This window comes from Miscanthus floridulus, chromosome 8 (assembly GCF_019320115.1).
Source record: "Miscanthus floridulus cultivar M001 chromosome 8, ASM1932011v1, whole genome shotgun sequence".
NCBI classification, from domain to species: Eukaryota; Viridiplantae; Streptophyta; class Magnoliopsida; order Poales; family Poaceae; genus Miscanthus; species Miscanthus floridulus.
Window position 1 is genome coordinate 70,318,706 of NC_089587.1, and position 26,409 is coordinate 70,345,114.

General features: G+C 45.5%; 1 protein-coding gene and 1 pseudogene across 1 annotated transcript; both read right to left on the reverse strand.

Moving 5' to 3' along the window:
- Positions 1-8,050: 8,050 nt before the first annotated feature.
- LOC136469325 (BTB/POZ and MATH domain-containing protein 1-like) lies at positions 8,051-9,358 on the reverse strand. The gene has a single exon (XM_066467559.1). The coding sequence runs from the start codon at positions 9,269-9,271 to the stop codon at positions 8,051-8,053; it is 1,221 nt and encodes a 406-aa protein (XP_066323656.1). The 5' UTR covers positions 9,272-9,358.
- Positions 9,359-14,498: 5,140 nt separating this feature from the next.
- Positions 14,499-16,271, reverse strand: LOC136469326 (small ribosomal subunit protein bS21c-like; annotated as a pseudogene).
- Between the last annotated feature and the right edge of the window lie 10,138 nt (positions 16,272-26,409).

Sequence of the window (26,409 nt, forward strand, 5' to 3'; positions counted from 1 at the left end):
TTCTGTGAACAACTTGGGTGGCTTCTGCTTTATCTGCTGTCAATTTATTTTCTTTGATATAGTCGATGAAAACTTGGCTCCATGAAGTGTTGATTACCAAGATCTGAACGCCTTTAGCCTGAATTTCATGGGTTGTTTCACCGGGTTGTTTGATAGAGGGAACTGATAGCTCTTCTATGAATACACCGGGTGGAACCTTCGCTCTGTCTGATCCAAGCTTGGCAAGGACATCTGCTGCAATGTTGAAATCGCGCAGGACGTGTAAAATTTCTAATCCTTGGAAATGTTTTTCAAGTTTCCGTATTTCAGCACAATAAGCACCCATATTTTCTTTTGTACAATCCCAATCTTTGTTTACTTGGTTGATGACTACTGCTGAATCGCCATATACGAGTAATCTCTTTATTCTGAGGGTAATTGCCACTCGTAGCCCATAGATGAGGGCTTCATATTCTGCTTCGTTATTTGTAGCTTGCCATAATATCTGAAGGACGTACTTGAGTTGTTTTCCTTCTGGAGAAATGAGGAGAACGCCTGCACCGGCTCCGCCTAGTTTGAGTGACCCATCAAAGTACATCTTTCAGTGGTCAAGGATTGTATCTGATAAAGGCTGTTGAATCTCTGTCCACTCGGCCATAAAATCGGCAAGGGCTTGAGATTTGATTGCTTTTCGCGGGGTGAAATCGATGTTAAGAGCTCTAAGTTCAACTGCCCATTTTGATATATGTCCCGTCGCATCCCTATTGTGTAAGATATCTCCGAGCGAGAAGTCTGTCACTACTGTGATCTGGTGGCTTTCAAAATAGTGGCGAAGCTTGCGTGAAGTGACCAATAGGGCGTAGAGTAGTTTTTGCACATGCGGGTACCATATTTTTGATTCAGATAATACTTCACTGATGTAGTATACGGGTCGCTGTACTTTATACACGCGTCCTTCTTCTTCTCTTTCTACGACTATTGTCGTGCTGACTACAGCAGTGGTCGTCGCAATGTATAGCATCATATCTTCGTCTTTCCTTGGGGGTGTGAGAATTGGTGAGGATGTGAGGTATGCCTTAAGTTTCTTGAAAGCTTCATTGGCTTCTTCTGTCCATTCAAACTTATCTGTCTTCTTTAGTAGTTTAAAGAAAGGTAGTCCTTTTTCACCGAGCCTTGAAATGAAGCGATTGAGTGCCGCCATGCAGCCCGTTAGCTTTTGCACATCTTTGATGTTTCTGGGTGGGCCCATTTCTGTTATAGCTCAAATTTGCTTGGTGCTGACTTCAATCCCGCACTGACTAACCAAAAATCTGAGTAGTTGTCCTGAGGGAACCCCGAATACACATTTATTTGGGTTCAACTTCCATCTCCATCTCTTCAAGTTTTCGAATGTTTGCTTTAAATCTTCAATCAGAGTGTCTGGGTTCTTTGTTTTCACCACTACATCATCCACGTATGCCTCCACATTTTCACCGTTTTGATCCCCGAGGCAAGTTTGGATAGCTCTTTGGTATGTGGCGCCAGCGTTCTTTAGTCCAAAAGACATGGTCTTGTAACAGTAAGCGCCGAATGGAGTAATGAAAGACGTCTTGCTTTGGTCTTGTTCTTTTAATGCGATCTGATGATACCCTGAATAGCAATCGAGAAAGGATAATAGTGCGGACCCTGCTGTTGAGTCAACTATCTGGTCAATGCGTGGTAGCCTGAATGGATCTTTTGGGCAATGTTTGTTGAGATCTGTGTAGTCGACACACATGCGCCACTCGTTCGTGTTCTTCTTCTGCACAAGGACCGGGTTTGCTAGCCAGTCTGGTTGCAGGATTTCTCTGATGAATCCGGCTGCCATCAGTTTTGTGATTTCCTTTTTAATCGCTGCCTTTTTGTCGGGTGAGAATCGTCGTAGCCGTTGCTTTACAGGCTTGGAGCTTTCATTAACATCAATTCTGTGCTTAGCCAACTCTCTTGGGACGCCTGGCATGTCGGCCGGCTTCCAAGCGAAGATATCTTTGTTGTCCCGAAGAAAGTTGGTGAGCGCGAGTTCCTATTTTGCTGAGAGGTGAGCACTGATGGTTGCTGTTTTGGAGGTATCGCCAGTGCCCAAGTCGATTTGCTTGACGTCGGCTTCTTTTGGTGGTGTGATGATGCTGGGCTTTTTAGCCGGTATTTCTAATTCTTCTTGGCTCATTTCTGCAGCAATTGTGGCTATTTCTTTTCTTCCATTGTCGGCTTGTGCTTTGGCTGCAATTTGGATTGCCTGAACGTCGCAGTCAAAAGCACGCTTCAAATCACTTCGAAGAGAAAGGATACCATTGGGTCCTAGCATCTTAAGCAGTAAGTACGGATAATGTGGTATTGCCATGAATTTTGCCAGTGCTGGGCATCCGAGGATTGCATGATATGACGAATCGAAGTCTGCGACCTCAAATTTGATAAACTCTATTCGGTAGTTCGAAGGAGTTCCAAAAGTAACGGGTAAAGTAATTTGTCTGAGCGGCATGACTGCTTTGCCGGGTACTATTCCATAAAAAGGTGTGCTTGTTGGCGTGATCATCCCGGCGAGTTGTAGTCCCATTTTCCTTATTGTTTCTGAAAAAATAATGTTGAGTCCGGCTCCCCCGTCGATTAGTACTTTGGTGACAGTCATACCAGCAATAGTTGGGTCTAGAACTAGAGGATAATAGCCTGTGTTTCCTACGCTAGTCCATTGGTCTTCTCTGGTAAATTGGATAGGATATTGTGACTAATTAAGATATCTTAGTGTAGCTGGTTCTGCTGTCATGATAGTCCGTAGTGCTAGTTTTTCTTGATGTTTGCTCCTGCAATCTAGGGCCCCTGAGAAGATCACTGCTACTGTTCCCCTAGGTTTTTGGAATCCTTTGTCCTCGTGGTTGTCTTCATCTTTTTTTCTGATTGTCCTCTTTGGTGTTCTCCTTACTATCTTTTCTTATGTATCGATCATTGAAAGTGTAGCAATTTCCGATGGTGTGCCTCCCATTAGGGTGCAATGGGCAACGTATGTTTTCTATGTCATCATATCTTCTGGGTTTGGAAAACTTCTTTGATTTGTCGGCCATTGCCACGGTATTGTCTGGTCTACGTTTTCTTTCTTGATGTCTGTTATTCCAATGATTTTGCCTGTCCGGGTTGTCCTGGTTGCTTCTATCCGGGAACCGCTCTCGTGTTTTTTCCTCTGTAGTAATCATATTTTCTACTGTTTGTCTGAATTCTTCATTGTTTCTCGGATTTTCTTTGCAGAAGTCTTGAAATTGCCACCTAGCCATGATTCCGTGAGAGAAAGCTTCAATTACTTCTCGTTCGGTGATGTCATGCACTTGAGCCCGCAGTTCGCCGAATCATCGATAGTAATTTCTGAGACTTTCGCCTCCCTTTTGCTTGAGTCCTTTCAGTTCTACATGAGTAATCGGGTGTGTGATGATACCCGCGAAATTTTCACAAAAAGTTCTTTACAAATCTTCCCAATTTCTGATCGATCCTGGGTTCAATTTATCGAACCATTGGAGGGGCATAGTGTCTAGTGCCATGGGGTAGAACAGGGTTTTGATATCGTCGTCTCCTCTGGCTAGTGTCGATGTTTTACCACCGATAGCCTGCCACGGGGATACCCAGGGCAGTATGTTCGGGCTTCAGCGTATGCGGAACTCGATGGTGAACGCAAGAGACAGTCGATTTATCCTGGTTCAGGCTCTCGATTGTAGATCGAGTAATAGCCCTACGTCTAGTCGGCGTTAGCCTTTGCGTTGGATTGATTGTGTTGTGTTGTACAATTGTTTTCTTTTTTTTCTCCCAGGAGCCCTACCCTCCTTTATATAGTCAGGAGGCCAGAGTCCTAGTTGGTTTACAATGAGATTTCCTAGTAGAATTACTGAATAGTACTACTACTAAGATTACATGGGAAGAATTCTAGTTGGATTAGATCTTCTCTCTCCCTTGCGGGGTATACTATGGGTCCCACATCGACAATGACATCCGATCCATGCGGGTCCTCCACACGACCAGCACACATTCGACGAGTACCTGCGGTGGCTTCACAGGTCCACAAGGACACATGTCAAGTCCCCATACACTAAGGAGGCGATTGACAAGGACTCGGAGAAAGATGTCATCGAAGATGTGTACGACATTACCACTAGGGAGGGCACACAGCTATAGAGAGCCCCGCTTCAAAGATACGTGGTAAGATACTTGAATGGTACAATTTATTATCCTTTTGGTATTAAGTATGTGTACTAAAACTGTCCAACCGCGTTTCTGTACCTAGGCGACACAATTGTCAAGGCTGTCCAACGAAGCAGCGTTTCAGCTTCACGAGTCTAGAGGGTAGGGGCCAGGCATTCTCGTGGCTTTTGTGGAGATAAACATAAACTTGTCCATTCCAAAAATGTTTCTTTAGTGTATATGCGTTTGGGAAATGCACTAACTTTAACGTCTATTTATGCAAAAGGTGAAGAAGAGCTACAGGAAGCTAGCTCAGAAGCTGAGTTGCATGGACACTCCTTATGAGGAACCGCCACTCCCGGTGCGGTTGGGTGGCACATTTTCAGCCTCTTTGAGGACACCAACTAGCTCTTCTCAGCCGATGACAGGTGTCACTTCCACGGTGCGTACACCACCACATCATAGCACTGGGAAGGACCCTGCAACCGAGGACGACGAGGATGACAATGACGACGACGACCCCCCGGGCTTTCGTAGACAGCACGACCAGTGGGACGATTGGCCGCAGGATGAGATTGGTATGTCTCAGCTAGGTGGTGCCCCGCTTGGTACCCAAGGAGCCTCACAGATACTAACAAAAGTAGTTTCTTTAAATATGTATGCTCCATGAACTAATGATCATAAAGAATTATAAGTAATCGTGCGTATCATATACTTGCAGGGTACGAGCCGTACACACCGTTGACGCGACCATACCGACGTTGGCTACACTCCCAATGTGTTGCCAACAAATCCGAAGAGACAGAGACGTCCGAGGGATCCTTACACTCCTAGGTCTTAGTTTGTTAGGTCAAACGAATATTGGCGTCTGAAACTTGCGGGGTTATTTGGTTATGTTATGTCAAACTTATGTCAAACCAATGAAAATATTATGTGGTGGCTTGTCAACTTGCACACGGACTTTATTTATTTGCTTCATATTCGTTTCTATGCGTCGCGGTAGCACTGCCGACGAGATTAAGTAGCAACTAGTTCGGGAACCGGCAGTCCCACCATATCTCGATGTCGGTGGCCGACGTCTTGCGCGAGGGGTCGAGGAAGCCGGGGTCCATGGTCATGTCGCCGCCGATCCTACAATATGGGGCCAAAAAGCCCAAGAAATAAGTTCCCTTAAAAATATTCGTTTCAATCCGATCCAATTTTTCGTAATTGATTAGTTAACATGGTGGTTAACCGTATTATGAAAGACGGAAAAAATCATTGTCTTATCAAATTCTCTATTCAGCCATGAAACTAATTTAACAAAAGACAGAAACAAATCCACTATTGATTTTAGTCAAGCAATACTTAGACTAACTCCCACTATCGGCGCGACGCGTTCCGATTAAACTGTCCAGGTACCGCCGGGCGGGCGGAGGGCACGGCGGCCAGGCGGGCTTGCTGCTCGGGCAGGCGGGACTGGCCGCGGGTTTTTATTCGGCTCTGCCGCGCCACAGATCAAGGCGCATCACTGCCGCGCCAAGGTCGATGGCGCATCAGGCCCTACCCCGTCAGCGGTCAGCGATTCCGGTCGCCGCCACGTCAGCTCTCTGCCGCACCACCATGCATGGCGCGACAGAGGCATTTGGCCGCGCCAGAGCAATAGGCGCGGCCAAAGTGTTAGTTTTAAAAAAACCGACCATGTTAGATTTAAAATTAATTTCCAAAAAATATTAAAATTTAAAAAAAAATCACGGGTGAAGAGGCCTGGGGTGTTTGCAGTTGCAGAAGGCCCTGGTTAATGGGCCGGATGGCCTTGAGGTTCCTCTACTCCCCATGTTGGCCCTTTAGCAGCCCACATCTGCAGGGCCGTAGACAGCTAGAATATTAGGCCTGGTTTAGAGCACGAGAATTTTCCTTGAATCCTGCAATTTTAATTATGTGAAATTAAAGCGATTTTTGTGAAATTTCTGTACATTCTTGTTCAGTACTGATTAATGGCAGCCGTTCCGGCTGCAGCTGCAAGCTCGTTGAACTATCATCTACAGTACCGTATATTGTTTCTTGGCCACCGCAGTCGTAGCGGCAGCCGCAACAACTTTTACCGAACAGCCGTATTCCGAACTAGACCCTTAAAGGTATTATTTTGTGTATTAAAATAGGCTATCCAAATGGATGATTGGAAATCCTGACGCTAGCCCCCGTCTGGACGCCCGCATCTACCTGTCTGATGCACATGCTGCTGCCTGCCCCACCTGCTGCACACGTCCGTATGCGCCTGCTGCTACCGCTGCCTGCCCTCGCCCGCAAACGCTGCTGCTGCGCATGCTACTGCTGCCTACACCCGCCTGTTGCACGCACCCGCATGCGTCTGCTGCTGCTGCGCATGCTCCTGCTACACGCAGGCGCATGCGCCTGCTGTTGCTGCTGTGCACCTACGCATGCCACGCTGCTGTGCATGCACGCTGTGCTGCTGTGCATGCACGTAGGGACCACCTCTGCCAGTGCTTGCTTTCCGTGTCTACTAATGAAAACACTTGCAACATGAAGCACTTGCTGCAATATATGTCTAAAATATTTAAAAACATATGCTTGCAATATATGTGTATAGCCACTGCAACATACACAACATCCAGATAAAACACATGCAAAATACTTCTGAAAACAGTTGAAATATTTGAAACATACACTTGTAACATATGTGTATAGCTATTGCAACATATGCAACTTCCAGATAAACATTTACAACTTACAACATGGAAACACTTGCTGCAGCATAAGACTGAAATATTTGGAACATACTCTTGCAACATATGTGTGAAATATATGCAACATCCAGGTCAAAACGCTTGCAAACACATGTCCGAAACAGATAAAACATTTTGAACAAACGCTTGGAACATTCATCCGAAACACTTGCAACATACGCATCATGTGCAACATCCCGATCTACTTTTACAACATTCATATGAAGCACTTACAATATACCTCTAAAACATCTGAAACATACACTTGCAGCATGCGCTTTCAGCGTAGCATAACATCTCTATGCTGCTTGGGAGAATAGAGACTCATTGGCATGTGGAGTTCACCGAAGGCAGTGGCCCAACGACGGCAGCTGCGCGATGCGGCATGGAGGATGCGGCAAGGAGGCAATGCCCGCACGACTCGGAGAGGAAGCCAGATCCGTCGGGGAGCCCCTCGTGTCGGCCCTGCCGTGCTGGTCCGCTGGTGACGGGGGCCGCCGCCGCCGCCGTTGTGCCTCCATGTCGAGGGCCGCTCGGGCCTCCTCATCGAGGCCCGCTCACGCGAGGCCGCTGCGCTGCCATGCCAAGACGCTCGCCCACACCGCAGAGAGGGAGGGAGGGAGTAGCGTTGGAGGCATGAGAGAGGAGCGGTGGCTGATAAGGCACACATGCAGGCATAGGCATGTCAGGACCGGGGTAAAGGTGTGGGCAGGTCGGGTCCAGGGACAGGCGCGGGCGGACGTCCTCATCTTATCATTATCGTTGATTCAATTGTTAATTTATTAATTAATGAATACAAATTTTCCGGATTCCAACCGGAATGAACGAGTACAATCAAACAACACAGAGCCACAGTCCTTAGTCCAAATTCCACTTGAAGAATAATAAACAAAGTTAACTTAGGAAAACAAGAGACAAGGCTTAGGCCTCTATTCTATTCTAAATTTTCCATCTAAACTTGTTGAAGAATTCCATTGCCAAAGTTGCTGCCCTCTTCTAGTGATATTCTCTCTTTCTCTTTAGACAGCTGCGGCAAGTGTCTGATTCAATTGTTAATATTTGGCTTAAAGTTAAACATGTACATTAATGCTTAATTACCTTATAAGATCATCCTTTTAATAATGTATTATGTTAACATTTCTTGACTATTTACATAGTATATATGGCCATTAATTGGATGAGATGCCATAGAGAGAGTCGTCGTCGCTACGATAGGAACACGGCTCCTGGTCTGCAGTAAGCTTGGTAATCATGTCCTTCAAAACAGACGGGCAGCTTGTGCTCAGATGCTCGAGGCCGTCGGTCTTGACGAACTCTCTGAGATTTGCTGGATCCTCGAGGAATCTCAGGCAGGCCTCCTTAAGCCCAAGGCAATGGTGCTCCACGGCGAACGCCAGGATGACCGCCACTGTTGTCACATCCACAAGCTTGGATAGCCTGTCTTCACAAACCAGCCTCAGCCTTTCCATTTGATACCTATTCGCCGCCGCGACCAGGTCCGGGAGCATCGCCGCCGCCGTCTCTGGCGGCAACGAGTCGGTGTACATGTAGTGGAGAAACGCCTCGAAGTCCTGCGCCTCCATGTCATCGATCTGTACTACAGTGACTGCTGCGCCGTTGTTGTTGTTGGTCGTCGTCTTCAGGCTGCTGGAGAGGGAGAGCTCGGCGTGGAACACCGGTGATCGGGCCATGAGCACACACCTGTGCGCCGCGAACGTCCTGGTGTCCACCTGGAACGTCACGTCCGCACACTCCCCGGTCGCGAGGAGGCGGCCTAGGTGACGGTGGAGGTCTGACGGTGGCACCACCACTGCATGATCCACTACAGCAGGTGGCGGCTGTGGGATTATTGCTCCGGTGGTGGCGTCGACGTCCAGGTCCATCGTCTGAATCTCCTTGCCGGTGACGACCGTCAAATCACACCTGATCGTGAAGCGGTCGTCCTTGAGGAGATGCTCAGATCTCTCCAGTTCGTATCTCCTGATGAAACTCTGGAATCCCCAGTCCTCGTCACGGAAGGTGTGCTCGGCGACGAAGGTGTAGTACGGCACTGGCTTCTCCGTCCCATGGTCGAGCAAGCTAAACGTGAACCGTGCTCTCACGCCTAGGGGATCATCGACGACATTGTTGTCGAGCTTGAGGAAGATGGATATGTAGTCGGAGCAAGTCGAGTTGGAGCCGTTGGGGTAGTAGCGGATGTGCCAGCTGTGGCCGCCGACGCGGAACGATCGGGACCTGATGTCGCGGCCGGTCGGGACAGCATCCTTGGTGCCGGAGTAGCCGTCGATCTTCAGCAGGTGCTGCCCGCTCTCGGTGCTGCCGACGATGGCTGACGCGGACCGCAACGGCTCGCCCCTGCTGCCACCGATGCTGGACGCCGTGATCGGCATGGGAGGCTCCAACGGTCTGTGGAGATCACGGCTTTGCTACTTCAGCTTCTCTCTTCTTGCACGAGCTGCATTATTTCGAGTGCAGAATTTTAGATACATACACGACGAATCTTATAACACGTCTAATATTATTCTTACTGTTACTAATTGGGTCGTCAAAACAATCAAAGGCCCTGTTCGCTTCTCTTGTAATCCGTCTTTTTCAGCTTGTTTTTTTTTTCAGCCAGAACAGTGTTTTCCCCTCACAACAAATCAGCCGAAACAATGTTTCGGCTTGTTTTTTCAACGAAGCGAACGGGGCCAAAGGGTTTGCTGGTTTGGTCGTAAAATCTAGGCATGGATGGTTTGATGGCTTGAGCCTCAAAACCATTGGTAGAGAGTTTGTTGGTTTGGTCCTTAAAAGTTAAAACTAGGTGTGGATGGTTTAATGCTTTGAGCCTCAAAATCATCGGCAGCGTATTTGACTTGTTTGGGCCAGAAAACCAGGGAGTTATAAATTGGCGGACACATGGTGGCATCTCGAAGCATGCGTTGAGGCAAATCAGAGTCAAGAAAGCGCCGGGTCAGTTGGATCATTGATGAAAAACTTGGATGGATTTGCCCTAGGGTTTTATTTGGGTCGTGTGTTTCATGTAGGGCACTTTGGATATATGGTGGGCACCTATATATGAGGAGTGGCTGTTGGGACAGCCATCCAAGTGGAGGAGTCTCTCTCGTTTGTTGTGTGTGAGACAAGGTTTGGGTGAGAAGGAGAGAGAGGAGAGACTCTTATTCTTTAGCTTTTTTGTGATCTAAAGATTTGAATTGCTAGGAGTGGCTTGTAGTCGGATACTCGAGCTAATCAAAGATTCATCATCAAGTTCCTTCTTATCTCCTCTCCTGTGTGCCTCCAAATTTTTGTGGAGTTTCGTCACTCTTTGGGGGGTGGGGGGTTGGAACTGCATGTAATCTGAGATCTTGAGCGTTTGTATGTGGTTTTGAAGGTCTTGGAACTTGTCCATATCATGGCTTGATGCTCAACTATCTCTCTTCAAGTTCCTCACCCCAAAACCCCACCTTTTGTACCTTGTAAAATTCTTGAAGATCTTTTAGTTGAGGCTTTTGGGACATTTCTTTGGTTCGAATAGGTGCCATGAGCTATTGGGAACATGTCTAAGCTTTGCCTTCAATCAATTTCCTATGAGCACCCTCAAATCATCCTCTCATGAAAATTATCAAAACCCCGATTAAAGAGGGTGTTTTCAAATCTGGTGGTCAAACATTGATCTTTTGGATGTGAATTTTTATGGGCACGTTCACATCATCTTAGGGAAGGCGCATACAAAATTTCAGCTCATTTTGACTTTGTTTGATCAAGTTATGACCTTTTCTATCTCGGATTGACATGCTGAAAACAGGGTGTCCACACCAAGGGGCTGTTTGGTTGCCACCCTCGCCTGGGGAGTGACACCAGACAACTGCATCCGACCCTAGGCGGCGTTGATGCCTTGCGAGGCACATTTCCTAGAGTGGGAACCAAATGGGCCCCAAAACACAGAACCTCCACACTCTGGGTGATGAAAATGTTTTTTCTTGTGTTCCATGTGCTTCCCCGACTCGCCCTTACTTCCGCTTGATGTTTAGGATCTCCTAGCTCCAAGTCCTATTGTCACGTTATGGTCATTGGGACTTGAATTTCCTAGTGGAGAGTTTGGTTGGGTTGCAATCGGGACATAGGTTAAATTTTTGCAGAGAATTTTAATTGTCACTTCTATTCACCCCTATCTGATCTCCGTTTCGGTTTTAACAATATCTTATTGGGAACACAAAGATTTCATAAATTAAATAAACCTTTTGTTCTCCAGACGGGAAGGTTGGTTTAACAATCCCGTTTCTCTGAAGTAGAACAAAGTTCGTGTACTCCTTCCAATTTAGTTGTTCCTTTCTTGACATCTGTTCGTCGTTTATCATTTTTACAGTGTAGTGGCGTGTTCACAGTGACCATACTGAAAGATCAATTGCAATAAATAAAAGGGACTCCAACCATAAATTTGAGTTTTGCTCAAGGTCACTCAGTGCTATCAATAATACAACGGATAAGCTTGAAGAAGATTGGGCATCAATGGATCGAATGTCATCATGCACATTTGACCGAGTATATATGAGCAAGAGAGACGACTGAACACACCTGAGTCACCGAATTAGCTTAGAGAGGTGATGCAGATCGATTTTGTTGAATTTGGAGATGACTTGGCGTGTGGTTTGTCGTGGCAGGCATGGTTGTGAGAGGTGGACACAAGCATATTTATAACCGAGTCAAGTAAAACAAACATGGCATCATGGAGCAGGATCATTATAATTTGTCGCAAACATAAATAAGACACCTATTTTTTTATTGCAGCATGGGTGGTGGTGTGATCGTGAAGCGGTGCGTGTTGATGTTCCAATCTAACGAGCCATTGCCTATAGTTGCTTTAGGTGCTAGTTGATTGGTTGTTGCTTTTTGTTGTTGTCGGGCTCTTTTGGGGTTTCTTGTTGTTTGTCTTAGTTTCTCCTTTTTTAATATAATCGGTATAGTCGATAGCTCACTTGCCTGATTTATTTTAAAAAAGGCACCTAACTTCTCCAGATTTCTTGCAAGCAATCGGCAACGGGCAATGCGTGTAAAAGAGCTACATACGAAACATCACTTATGCAAGCTTCCTAAACCACATAACCTCTGCAATCCTTTATTCCTGGCTTCGATAACCCTGGTTCTCGACTTCTCGTTATGCCAATTTCAACTTGGGAATTCAGCTAAGGCGGATGCCTTCTTATCAGTGGTTCAAGCAAGGCACAAGTCACCATAAAACTCTTTGGGAGGTTTGTTATGTCTTTTTTTCTCTCTAATGCCCTGCTGAGGACATCCGTCTGGGCGTGTCCATCCGAACGCCCGTTTTTGGGCCTGCGCAGCTACTGGGCCCAACAGGCTATGGGTCTGCTCCATCTACGCTCTCTCGTCCATCTCTACACAGCGACAGCCGACAGAAATCCCCCCAACTCAGTATGGGCGTTCGGTTAATCGAAACCGATCGGTTCGGTTCTTCGGTTCTTCAGCTAATTCGGTTACCTGAGAAGAAGGGACCGATCGGTTACTTTGAAAATGCGGAACCGAGGAATTTTGGTTTCGGTTAATTCGGTTCGGTTTCGGTTCTAACCGATGGAACCGAATTTTTCAGGAACCAAGAAACAACCCATTCAATTGCAAATTTCGGCAGCATTTTGCCTGATTTTTAAACAGTCAAAAGGGACAATTTAAACAGCAATGCATCATAAAACAATAGTACAACACATATATGCTATTGTTCTCTCAAATATTCAAGCATAGAGCAATATTTAAGCCTGCAGTAAAAAACAAGAGGTCCAACAGCTTAGTTCGGTTATTTTAGGTCAATTCGGTTAACCGAGTGCTGGAGCCGAATTAACCATAATAATTTCGGTTCCTGGGAGCCTGGAACCGAACCTGGGACCGAATATTTCGGTTTCGGTTCGGTTCGGTTCTCGGTTTTTTTGTGCCCAGGCTTACCCCCCAACTCCCCACACACTTCGCTCATCGCGGCTCACCGCGCCGTCTACCCACCCCAAGCCACCTCGCCGCCACGCGGCGCCCCCATCCTGCGTCGTACCTCGTCCACTCCATCTCGCTGCGCCCCATCCCCACCGCACTGTGCCCTGTCCCCGCCCCTACGCCCCGTCCCCCGCAGCTGTGCGCCGTGTCCATCCCCTGCCACGTTGAGGTGCTGCCGACGTCGCCATTCCCCTGGCCGATGGAGGAGCTTCATGTGACGCAGCCCCACCGGCGAGCTCCATGCGCCGCCGTCGACCTCTACATCAGCATCGAGCTCCGCAACGATGAGCCTCCATTCCTCCAAACTGCAAGGTGACATTGCGCTGAATGCCCATGTTGCAAGAGTATATTTCAAGTGTTTCAGATGTTTCATCTGGATGTTGCATGTGTTTCATCTAGATGTTGCATAAGAGATCGGGATGTTGCACATGTTGCAATGGCTATACTTTCAAATGTTTCATCTGTTTTTTAAACATATGTTGCAAGTATGTTTGTTTGGATGTTATATATGTTTCATACATATGTTGCAAGTGTTTTATATGGATGTTGCACATGTTCTGCAATGGCTTTTCATGTGTTTTAAGGTGTTTTTGCAAGTGTTTCAGACGTATGTTTCAAATGTTTCATCTGTCTACAGACGTATGTAACAAATGTTTCGTCTAGATGTTTCAAAAATAGATCGGGTGTTACACATGTTGCAATGGTGCCGGTGGCTGACAGACAGCAGGCTGCCGTAGGGCTTCGGCTCCTACCTAGTGCGGCGTGCCTCGCCCTCTCCTCTGCTCTCCCTCCCCAACCGGCCCTACCCTCCATCTCGCCTCGGCGTTGGCATTAGTGTTGGGGTGAGGGTCATCGAGGGTGCAGCATGCGTTCGGACGCAGGCGTTGGTGTGGGATGGGTTGCGGGGCGCGGGTGCATGGGATGCGATGTGGGCGCAGGTGCAGAAGCAGCGTTCGGACGAGTCCTATGGCTGGACGTCCAGACGCTAGCCCTTCCCGTTTTTTTTTTTAGGTATTTTGTTTCCTCCCCTCTAAAATAACCTGGACCATTGCCTGCTGCTCGCGAGTCGCTGACAACCTCATGGCCTGAATCATCTAAGATGATTTTTTAGGTATGGAAAGAGAGGAAAACTTAATAGCTGGACGAATACTTTTGACTAGAAGTGTGGAAATACTCGGGCACCGAAACGAAACCGCGAATTGCATTGTGGTGTCGGAGTGGGTAGTTTTTTTTTTTGGGTGCGTGGGTGGGGGGCACCGAAACGAAACCGCGAATTGAGTCGCTGACTAGAAGTGTGAGTAGTTGGGTTTGGATCACACCACACCTGACGCGCTTGCGAGTCGGGCCGAGGCAGCGAGGCACACGTACACGTTGGATCCAAGAAAGTAGACAGGGAAGGGTGACAGGACACAGGAGCTTTCCTCCTTTCTTCGCCTGAAATCTCCTCAATCCTCATCCTCGCGTCCTTTTTGGTCACTTCTGGCACATGTAACATGTTCAATAATTCCTCATTGCAACGTATTCAAAACTGAATTTCCAACATGATTGGGCCAAGACGGGCATGGCAATTTTTGCAGCCGCAAAATAACAATTTTCTGAATGAGTACTAGATCACCGAATCAATGTCTAGTGCATCAGAATTCATCTTTTCCCCCACCAGAAAAGTTAGCATCAGAATTCTTGTGAGAACACACCAGCCATTGTACATCCATCCACAAGAACTAAATACAGAAAAAGATAAAGTATTTGCAGCACAGTCAGGAGGGTCTGCTGCTCTCTGAGACATAACACACTCAGAACAAAGCTTTACATCAGTATACCGTGCTTTGGCCGCCAATCGGCTAGAATCGATTTGGCAATACCTACTCAATTTCCACCAACTGACAGGAAGAACTGAAGCTAGAGGTGTTGAAACTCTTCTGCAGTGCAGACAAAAACCATGCTTCAATATCTCGACTATCTCTACCTGTAAGAAGGCAACTCTCCTGCGGGGAGCTCCCAGTTGTCATTCTCCTCCTCATCAGTGGTCTGCTCCTTCGGCCCCTGATCATCACTGAAAGGGAATGGGCCCTTGAATCGCCTGCAGCAGAGTGATTGGGTTCAGTTAGCAGGAGTCAGGAGTTTCTTATATCGTTGCTACAACTCAAATGAACTGGATGTACTTTGAAAGGACCAAAAACAATTATCTCTTTCAAAGGGAAATGTCATTGATGTCAGATTTTGCAAAATTCAGCATAAAGCTTGCTGAAACTTTGGAATGGCAAAAAACAAACATGTCTTCACAAAGGGGAGATGCCCTTGATGCTAGGTTTTGCAAAATCCAGCATAAAACTTGCTGAAACTTTGGAATAGCAAAAAACAAACATGTCTTCAGAAAGGGGAGATGCCCTTGATGCTAGATTTTTGCAAGATTCAGCACAAAGCTTGCTGAATGTTGCAACAATGGGTATTCGATCAGGCATTTCCTTGTAGTTGAACATGCCAGGGATGTACAATCGTGTATTCAAGATCAAGAATAACACCCCGCTTTTCAAAAGGTGAACAAGAGTTATACCGGTGTAAAATATGATCACGATGGTACACAAACAGCCTAAATACCAAAAACAAAAATAGGATCTTGAATGGACCATTTCACATGAACAGCTATTTCCATTCAGAAAAAGATCGGTGCTGGGATGCTAATGTCTGTAAAACTAGCTGTCCCACCATGAGGATCATGAATGTCAACAGTAGAATGGTTGGCAACTTGGCATGCTAATGCCTAATGAGTTTGGCAAACAAACTATTGCTGTCAGATATTCGATCACATAGCATCCTAATGTAGTGCTCTATGTACAACAACTTGCACATAGGATATGTACATAAAATCAGTCACTAACACTTGCAGTTTGGTCTAAAACTAAGCTAAAAGGTCATAAAATCAGCAATCATATCATTTACTATATAGCATCTAAAATTCTAAGACAGAAAACACAGAATGACTGAATGAGAGAGACTACATCATTGATCCCAACTACCCAAGCAACTATACTGTACGCACGAATCGACAAAGCATATCGATCAAGAACGCACCTCCGGCGGAACCTCCTCGCCGCCGACCGGGCCTTGCGCTTGCGATTGTCCCGCGCGTCCTCGTGCCTCCTCCTCCGCCTGATCTCCTCCATGACGCCCGCGCGGGACACCTGCCAGTTGAACCGCCGCAGGAGCTCCTCCCCTTCCACGTCCTCGTCGGCCGCGTCCACCTTCTCGTTGTGGTACTTGGGGTTGGCCGCCGGCACCAGCGACAGCTGGGAGGGGGCGGAGAGGGCGAGGGTGGTGGCAGGGAGCGGCCGCCGCGGTAAGGAAACGAAGGTGGCGTTGGAGGAGGGGAGGCGGACGCGACGACGAGACGGGCATGGAGGCGGCGGCGGCCATGGTGGTGGTGGTGCCGGCCGGTGAAGACGGATCGGAATAGAGGAGAAAATTGAATATTTGACACCCAATCCGGACGCCAGTGAACATTTGACATCCAATTCGCGTGTCGTTGAAAATTTGACACTCTGGCTACGAATTCGTTGAAAACAGATGTTTTCTTCTCTTTTCTCCATTTAACATTTTTTTCTTTTTTCTTTTGCTTTCTAAGCCAACGCTGAATGACCAAAGTACCTTGGCCTGCTGTTGCTCGACCATTGCGGCGTCTCTGGCCTGCGCCGACGGCCTCCATCAGCGGTGGAGCCGAAGACGGCGGGCTTTGGCTAGCGCCGGCGCCCAGCACCGGCGTCCGTCCGCGCGCACGCATGGCCGGCTCGTCCAGCACCGGCGACCGGCCCCGCGCCCAGCCTGGCCCCACGCGCGCCCAGCCAGCGGCAGTGCCTCTTCCGGCACCCAGCGGCGGCGGCGTGAAGAACAAAGAAGAGCGGCGGCGGCGTGACGAACAGAGCCGAAGAAAAATGAGTACGGGAGAGAGATGCGTTCATACATTGCCTTGGAAAGCAAAAGAAAAAAGAAAAAAATGTTAAATGGAGAAAAGGAAGAGAAAACCCCTGTTTTCAACGAATTCGTAACTAGAGTGTTAAATTTTCAACGACGCGCGAATTGGATGTCAAATGTTCACGAGCGCCCAGATTAGGTGTCAAATATTCAATTTTGTTGGAACAGAGGCCTCTGCACTGCACGAGAGAACGAAGGAAGACGAACCCACCGCAAGCTAGAAGGGCCTGGTTGGTGCCTTGGTGGGCCTGATAGGCTTGAGGTTCATTAGGCCATGCCCTTTCTCTTTCTTTAGCCCATGGATCCAAACCACTTTGCAAAGGCTTCATTACCTTCTTATTATGGTTTGGTGGTGATATGCAATGCAAAGTAGAATGGCATTATTAGCCATGGAATTGCAAATAAATATATCTGCATTGAAATTAATGCTATATATTTCAAAATTTCGGAGGATTAGTTACAAGCCTAGGAGTTATTAATTATTACTAAAATATACTCCATCCGTTCCAAATTATAAGTCGCTTTGGCTTTTTTTTGTATATCCATTTTGCTATTTTCACCATCGATAAATAGAACATTGTGTGGGATGTGTGTGTTTGTCAGACATACACCGTGATTGCTGTGATGGAGGGAAGAATGGCTACTATAGTTGTGATGCTTATGCTTATCCTTGGATGTTTCGCAGTTCTCTCACAATGTGAGTAATATTGTACAACATAGAAGCGGAGACCCTTGTGCTCTTCTAAAACTTACACTCGGTCTGTCTACTGCATACTCAAGTGATTTATAGCCTTCGGTCACCCGAGTGAGCCAGGGCTAAAAATCACTTGATTCTGCAAAGAAGACAGAATCGAGTGATTTGAAGCCATCAATCACCCGATTTGCAAAAACCACAAGATCCAAATCCAATGGACCAGATAAAATACAATTTAACATATTATTTTTATGAAATGCAAATTGAATAAATTCAAAATAAAAAATAGATAAAACATACAAATAAAAATAAAAAGAAAAGAAAAATTACCAGATCAGTTCTATGGAAAGCAAATTGAAAGAAATTCAAATGTAACAGAAAGAAATACAAATTCAACCAAATAAAATATACAAAAAATAAAAAAAGCAAAAAAATGATCAAATAATTGTTCGAGTAATTCTCATTATTCTTATTTATGAATAATTAATTTACATCAATTGAATACAGAATTTACGCCTAAACAGACATAGGCCCCGTTCGCTTGTCTTAAAAATGGCTTGTTCGGCTTCTTTTTTCAGCCGGAACAGTGTTTTTCTCTCACAACAATTCAGCCGGAACAGTGTTTTCAGCCAGTTTTAGCCAAATTTCAGACCAGCGAACGGGGCCATAGTAAATTATAGTTCAATAAGATATGTAATCTACCCCTAATAACAGAATAAACCTACGTGCAGATATACAACCACTGCAGGGGCTACACACGTGCTAGGGGCTAGGCACAGGAGCCGAGGTGGCTGAGCAGCAGCATGCCTACGGCCTACTACCTGCTGCTAATCGATGTGGAGCACGAGAAAGCTTGCTCCAGCTTTCTGGGCGACGGCACTCGCTCGGCGCATTGCTGACTGACAACGTGCTGGACTTCACCGATGTCATCCCGTGCGTTGACAGCGCCTGATAGATTTAGGGCATCGAATCTTACGGTATATGTATAGAATATTAAATATAGATGAAAAAAATTAATTGTATAGCTGGATGAGAAATTACGAGACGAAACTTTCAAACCTAATTAGTCCATAATTAGACACTAATTGCCAAATACAAACGAAAGCGCTACAGTAGTTAAAAACCTAAAAAAATTTTGCATCTAAACGCGCCCTTAGCGTACACATGCGTTGTTCATGCATCTTATTATATATAACAATGAATAATTAACTATTGTGAGGATGAAATGGCTCGTCCCTTTCCTTTCGACCCGGGTGACCCGGGCGACGCAGGCGCCAACCATGGTGGGGGCACTACTGCCACGGGAGCGAGCCCTACGCGCGAGCGGGGAGGGTCCGCCACACGAGTGCAAGCTAGAGGAACTGGCTCGTGCGCACAGTCGGGGGGAGTGTCGGCTCCGAGCTCCGCGATGTGGTCCAGGTCTCGACTCCTTCGCAGTCGCTGACCTCCGGGCCATGGCGGATTCCGGGAGGTGATGGGGTCCTCCAGCCTCCTTTTGAGGTCACGAGCCCTCACTTTTCTGCTTCCCCATCCTTCTCATCCCATTCTCCCGTCTCGTCTGGGGGAAGCGAAAACCCTAGCGATTCCTCTCGAATCGCGGTGGAGGGGCGGAAGGAGGCCAGGGTGTGGCTTTCGCACGAGCTACGTGATCACCCCGATGTTGATTTGAGTGCTCGTCTCGTTCACTTGTGGAATCATAGCATCGAAGTTGGGGTTTGTGGGGAAATTTTTGTTCCGAGTTCGGATAAGCTGAGTTTTAGTTCATTGGAGTTAATTCCCCTTCGTGGCGCTAATTCTGGTGAACCGGCGGTGGTCTACTTTGGGTGGTGATACTCGGTCATTTTCGCAGGTTCTCCAGGCTCCTTCGCAGCCTGGGAAGAACATGGATCGACGCCTGTTTCCTCCGAATCGTTTCAATCGAGGATTCGGGGGAAATGGGGGGTGGTTTTGGTCCTAGATGGCAAGGGCAGGGTAATCGGGGCTGGGTTCCGCGCGATAGAGATAGAGGTGGTGGTAGATTTCAAGGTGGTGGCCGTGGCTACGACAATAGGAACCAATTCCGCCATAATGAGCAAGTGATTCAAGATGAATAGAGAGAGGAATCGAACCCAAATCACAAGGCTGAGTCCACTGAAGTTGAAATCTCTGTGAACAACAACACATAAATTGTGGTGAATGATAATCAGAACATTCAGGAGGGGGATAACGGGGGTGAAGCTCCTAGAGAGCAGCCTGACAGACCTCAGTTCTGTCCCAGGTGTGGAAAAGTGGGTCACATTGCTTCTGTTTGTCCTAGTCGTGTGGTGTGCTCAAGGTGTCATAAGGAAGGACATGTGGCCAGAGTTTGCTTAACCAAGATGCCCTGGGAGTTCATATCTCCTTTCTGTGGCTTATCTGCGTATGGTCAGGGTTTTCATGTCATTGAGAGTACCAACAATGAGGAAGGGATAAAAGACATGTCTACTACTGCATTGGTGACTGTCACTTCTAGACAAGCAAATGCTAGGCAAATTGAAAATGAATTCAAGCTGAAGACTGGTCCAAATTCCTCCTAGAGATGGTTTGCTAAAAGAGTTGTAGAGGGCAAATATCAGATGAGGTTTCCCAAATCCCAATTCCCATACTATTGATGACTTAGCTCATTTTACTAAGATGAGAATGAGATCTGCACCAGATGTGGTCATCAAGGTTGAGAAATGGAATCCTATTACTGGGTCTAAGGGACTCCTTGATGTGGCTTGGTTTAGAATTTCTAACATTCCCTTTGAGAAGAGGTCTTACTCTAATGTATGTATGGTTGCTTCAAAGGTGGGGCTTCCCTTAGAAGTTCATAGAGATAGCTTGAACAAAAATGATTTTGTCAGGGTCAAAATCGGCTGTAGGGATGTTGCCGAAGTACCTACTTCTGTGGATGGGGTTCTGGATTTTCACTTTTATGACTACTTTTTCCAGAGAGAAGTGCCATAGGATGGGTATACTAATTCTTCTGGATAAGAAATGAAAGAGATCAGCCAAAGGAAGACTTTCCATCTCCTAAGAAACAGAAGATGGAGCAGACTAAGCAGGCTAGCCAGTCCTCTGAAGCTAGGCCTAGCAAGAACTATAGTACAGGCAAGGGGAAACAGGTTTCTGGTGATGGCTCTGGGACAGTACATCAGCAACAATCTTGTTCTGAGGTGGACAGTGAAGATGAAAGCTTACTTAGCGTTCGTTCGTTTAGGATCATTGCTGTCGGGAACAATTCCTGGTGAAGGCTGTCCTATACAAATTATATAAGCGTTCCTGGCCGAAACGATTCCAGGACGTGTTTCCCTGAGAACCGAACAGGCCCTTATGGGAGATCTTGTTGTTCCTGGTTCTGAACAACTAAGGTTTGGGTCCTTTGACACAATGGAGCTCAGGAAAGTGATTATCAATGAATATGGGTCAAACTTCATGAAATACAAACAAGATCCCCTGGTGACCATTGAAGCCAAGAAGGATCTGTTGGAGAACAAGAAGGATGATATTTTCCAGTTTGATGATATTGTTGGAAAATCTAGGTCCACCAAGAAATTACCTACCATACTGGAAGTGTAGGATCTTTGATTAGCCTAGAGGGGGGTGAATAGGCCTGTTAAAACAAAACTTAAGCAGATATCAAATTTCACCCGCGGTACTGCCGCTCTGACCGCGCGGCACTGCCGGACAGCAACACTATCGGACTAGAACAGCGGCACTGCCGCACCTACAGATAACTTGGAGTCACAATTCAAAATCAGTGAATGAAAACTTATATTAGAGAAATTCCTTAGCTTCCTATAGGTATGAGATTCACAGATCAAGAACTAGAAGTGGTAGAAACACCACACACAAGTAGATCAGCCAAAAACCCTAGAAACCACCTCAACAACAATATGAAATGTAAGTGAAGTAAATGAAGCATAAGGTGACATAATGATTTATCCCGTGGTTCAGCTCACCACCAAGGCTTGCCTAAGTCCACATTATTGAGGTTGCCACTAAGGCTAGGGCTTTGCAACCCTTCCTCCTTCTCAAGTCAAGAGAGTTAACTCTTGAGATGAGGGGTGAGTTTACTAGCTGTAAGAGATGGTTACAAACATCCCGGGGCTGCCACACAAGTTGGCAAGTGTTGACGGTAGTTAATAACCATTATAAACAGTTAATTAAACATGGATAAGGGCTTAAATGTAATCACCAATGAAGGTTTAGGGGTTTAAACTAATAAATTCCACGAGTTTTGGTGAATATGTGTTTTCAGCAGGATTTATCTAGAAAACTGCCAAGGAGGACCTAATCGTCGAAGGAAATTACGGTACCTTCGTGGGAAGACTCTAGAAGGGTTCAGAAGGCAAATCATTGAGGCGGGGCTCGATCCACTGCCATGTGGGACTGCTCAGCCCCTATGGGTCCCACCTATCAGCCTGCTTTGTATGTTGGTTCCCTATCGCCTTTGATGATGCATCTAAGCCGTTGCTTAAGTCGGTTTGATCCAAGGGCTCATGTTGGATCCTCAGGGCTATATATACCAGCCCCTGCCTCCCTCCCTCTTCAGATCCTTAGAGATCCTAAAACCCTAATTTATATTCTCCTCATGAGGATCAGAGCTAGCTATCAAGAGAAGATTATATCTCCATAGGATCTAGTCTTTAGAAATAAAGAGATAAAGAGTGAGGGAAGAGTTTGGAGGAGATGCCGGCCTGTCGGTGCTCTCTCTATGGCTTGTACCTTGGTGGAAGTCAACCTTGCATCTGAGATTTCTCTGGTAATCCACTTCTGATTTAAGTCAGTAACATGTTTATATTGTTCTTTTGGTTTGCGAGTCTCTTTTGAGTGCTTTAATCTATTAGCCTTAAGTTAAAGTATTATTCGTAGTGTAAGCGTGGTGCTTAGACTCGGGTAACTCGTGGATGTACCCTACATTCTGGATCAGTGGTAGCTCACGAGGGTGACTCTTATAGTCTCATTGAATCCTCTGTAGTCTACCTCCCGTTTGTAGGACTAGCAGGATTTAGTTATTATAGGAAATATACTCTATCTATGTTTCCCTTAGTAATATCCCCAGTTGAATAATAGAAGACATAGCTTATCGAGATTAGAACTAGAACACCTTAGTGATCTCCTCTACACTCCTGACTTTCTTAAGTCTTGTTGCTACTCCGGTTATGAGCTTTGGGCCACCTAAATCTATAGAGCCTATCCTAACACCTGGTTATGAGCTATGCCTATGTTTAATAAAACTGATTCGGGATCAATCCTTCTCGAGAGAAGGCGATAAAAACCCATACTCACACCTATGAGAGTTTGAGCAGACCTATGCATGCTTGCGTATCGCTGGCATGTCTGACAAGACCTTAAGATGGAAGTTGTTTCCGTTCTCTTTGACGAGAAGAGCTAAACATTGGTATAGTTAAACCATAGGAAGTATGAAAGAAGATTGGGAAACATTATGCTCTAAATTTTGTTTATGTTTCTTTCCCATCTCTAAAGTGGTTAGACTTTGGAAAAAGGTTCTAAATTTTAGACAACTAGAAGAAGAATCTCTTGGTACATCGTGGGATTGTTTTAATAAACTCATCTTCACTGGCCCAGACCTTGTCATTCAAGACCATGTACTTCTTCAACATTTTTACATGGGTCTTAGCAAGGATTCTAGGAAATCCCTTGATGCAGCTTCTAGAGGAGCTTCTCTTCATTTGTCTGCTAGTGAAGCAAGGTCTATGCTTAATAGAATTAGTGGAATCACTCCCTACACTAGCATTCATAATGAACTCTTCGAGAAAGAGAATGAATCACCTCCCGAATAAGAAGAGAAAGTTTTGATAGCCAAATCACAACCACTCCAATCCCAAGATTTAGTTGTCTCTCAAACTATCGATACCCCAAAATCCCTCGAGAGAAGAAGGAATTCCACCTTTAGAAATCCCTATTGAAATTAAGGATGGCCTTCTTGGTGCTGATTTTGGGAGAACATTAAATTCTTATCTTCATAAGAGACCTTTGAGTGAATATAATTCAAATCCTCTCAAGAAGGGATCTCTTAAGAAGCGTACTTATTTCCATATGGGACATTTGGAATAATTCAAGGATGGCATGTCTAGTGATGCCATAGAAGGAGAGCCAAGCTATTTAGAAGCCAATCCTATCTTCTCTCCTTCTATGCTCACATTAGATGCATCATCTGAACCCATCTTTCAACCCATCCTTGACCCCGATGATCCCTCCTATGTTCTTTCTCCTCAGTCTCATGATGACCCTAGAAATCCACTAAGACAACCAAAGCATAGGAATCATGAAGGCCATAAGGAAGACCAAAAAGAGCAACAACAATGGCTGGTGGATATTAAGAACTTATGTGCCGTTATCATTGAATGGATGGATGAGGTTTTAGACAAGATCAACCCGAGAGTTACTAATTCAAGGGAAATCCTGGACAATAAAATGTCCAATGAATGGTATAGGCATGAAATGATGGAGACAATGTTTTCGCCTATAGACATTCATAAAGAAACACCTTTGGAGATTGAAAAGGAAGATTTCATCAGCGAACATGGAAGTTATTTCATGAACACCTCATCAAATTCATGCTCACATGAGAAATCTCCTGAACCAATTAGTCTTTCCAACGTTGCCACACATGAGATCCTCAACCCCCTTATACTTTCTGCTCATAAAGACTTTGAAGGGGTAGTTGTAGATGTATATGTTTATCATAAATATTGCAAATCTCGTAGGCATGAAACTTGAGATAGGTACCCAAAGGTTGGTGTTGGAGGAGAAACCACTTCACCAATTAGAAACGCAATTCGAAGGTTTCCCAAGGGCAAGCTTCTGTCCTTAAACAAGCACTTTCGGGAGATAACATGAGCTTTTACCCTTTTTGTTGTGATGCCCTTTTGAAATAAGCATAGAAACATAATTCTAAAAATATTTCTTCAGGTATTATTGTCACTAATCATTCCAGGTGTAAAGCAAAAAGGATGAACGATGATGACTCAAGGTATGTCCAACCAAACACCATGCAACATTTAATCACATCCATCCAAACTTGATTTTTATCTTGAAAAATGCAAGTGTGGGGGATGAACTTCTCTAAAAAATCTTATGCCATGTTGCTAATCCACCTTGGTTGTTTCTACCTTTAAGCCATGCTTAATTTGCTAGATAATAATCATGCTCTTTCATCTTTATTTGAGTAAATCTCTATAGTACTTTTATGTTACCTTTGTTTGCCATAGTAAGTTTTGGTTTGGAAGTACTCGACATACTTCCGAAGGTTTTTTAAATTAAGCAAGCTACTTAGGTTAAAATGCCTTCCTTAATCAAATTAGACATGGAGTCTAGTTTGGTTATTGAACTAAAAATTACTTTAGTAGATACTGGATATTTTGTTGGACTAACCCATGTAGGAAACTCTCAATTCAATTTGGGTAAGTCATGAGATGAATTCAAATCGAAGATGAGCAAGGGACATGACGAACTCCAATAACATTGCGCAAAGATGACACATCTCATTCATCATGGATGAAAGAACTGCATAAAACAATGAGTGAGGCAGAAGGTGTAACAAGGTGACAAAAGATCGAAGAGCAGAAAGATGGCATGACAAAAGGATGAGAAAGGAAGGGTGAATCTAGGAGATAAGAAGCTCATGAATAGCTCAAGTGTCCTTTGCCGAGTACAAAATGGGCTTTGTCGAGTGCCCTGGCACTCGGCAAAGCCACTAAGTCCAGTAGTGTATGATAGACTTTACTGGACCTCTAGGCGTAGATAAGTAGGTAAATACTTAGTTTAGATAGAAGACTTGGGCCACCAAGCGCAGTCGTGGCCATGGTGCCATAGCGATGTGGCTATTGAGGTCGGAGTTGGGGAAGCCATGTAGGGTAGTCCAGTGGCGGCGACAAAGGCGATGTCGCTTACAGTCGCTTACAGCATGCCCTCTAGATCGGCTTAGGGATAGGAAAACCGATGGGTCGCTGGCGGCTATGGTGAACCTCGTATCTTGTGCCCTAGCCTCCACCGTCCTTTTATGGCGCTGCGCGATGGGGCCCATCAGCCAGGAGAACCGGCTGAGCGCCCTAGATTAGAGCGTGGATCAATGACCCAATTGACCGTTGGGCCAACTGGTAGAGATGATCCTAACATTTTCCCCTTGATCTCACCTTATGACTTAAACTCAACTTACTTTATCTTTTCACCATTCCATCACAGATCATTGCATAAAGCGTGCCTCATCGTCACGGTCAGTTGCCACTAGATTAAATAGCTACAATGCACATCTCTGTTTTGAAACAGACTCTCAACTAGGCCCTTAGTATCCATGTGGTAGAACCACCTAATATAATGCCTTCTAAGAGTGCTCGTCTTCCATTAGGCACTAAGCACCCAAGGGAGAACACTAAATTACTCGGTTTCGTCGGGCACACCCTAAGGGGAGAACCCAAAAATCCATATTTTTACATCAGGATCATAAATGAGAGAATAAAGCTTACAATATTCTTAACTATTTCTTACATCACTTTTAATACAACATCAGAGTATAATATTTATTATTATAACAGCGGAATGTAATCATATTATCAGAGTTATAAACAGTTTAATTGAACAACGAAATATAAACATGTGATCAGAATTACAGCGGGAATAAATATCTAATCATGACATGATGAAGTATTGATATATAAACTACGACAACAGATTATGAAACTTTCATTTATAAAAACATTTGATGAGAATTATAAATAACAACTATGATCGCAGCGTAAAGGAATCCTCGCTGAGCCCACTAGGAGGTATCCACACATAAGGGTCAGCTCTAGCATCCGCCTGTCACCTGCAACATGAGGAATAAAACCCTGAGTACTCAATTGTACTCAGCAAGACTTACCC

Bases quoted from the DNA above. Each gene is read 5' to 3' on its own strand.
- LOC136469325 (XM_066467559.1), bottom strand. From the start codon at position 9,271: ATGCCGATCACGGCGTCCAGCATCGGTGGCAGCAGGGGCGAGCCGTTG.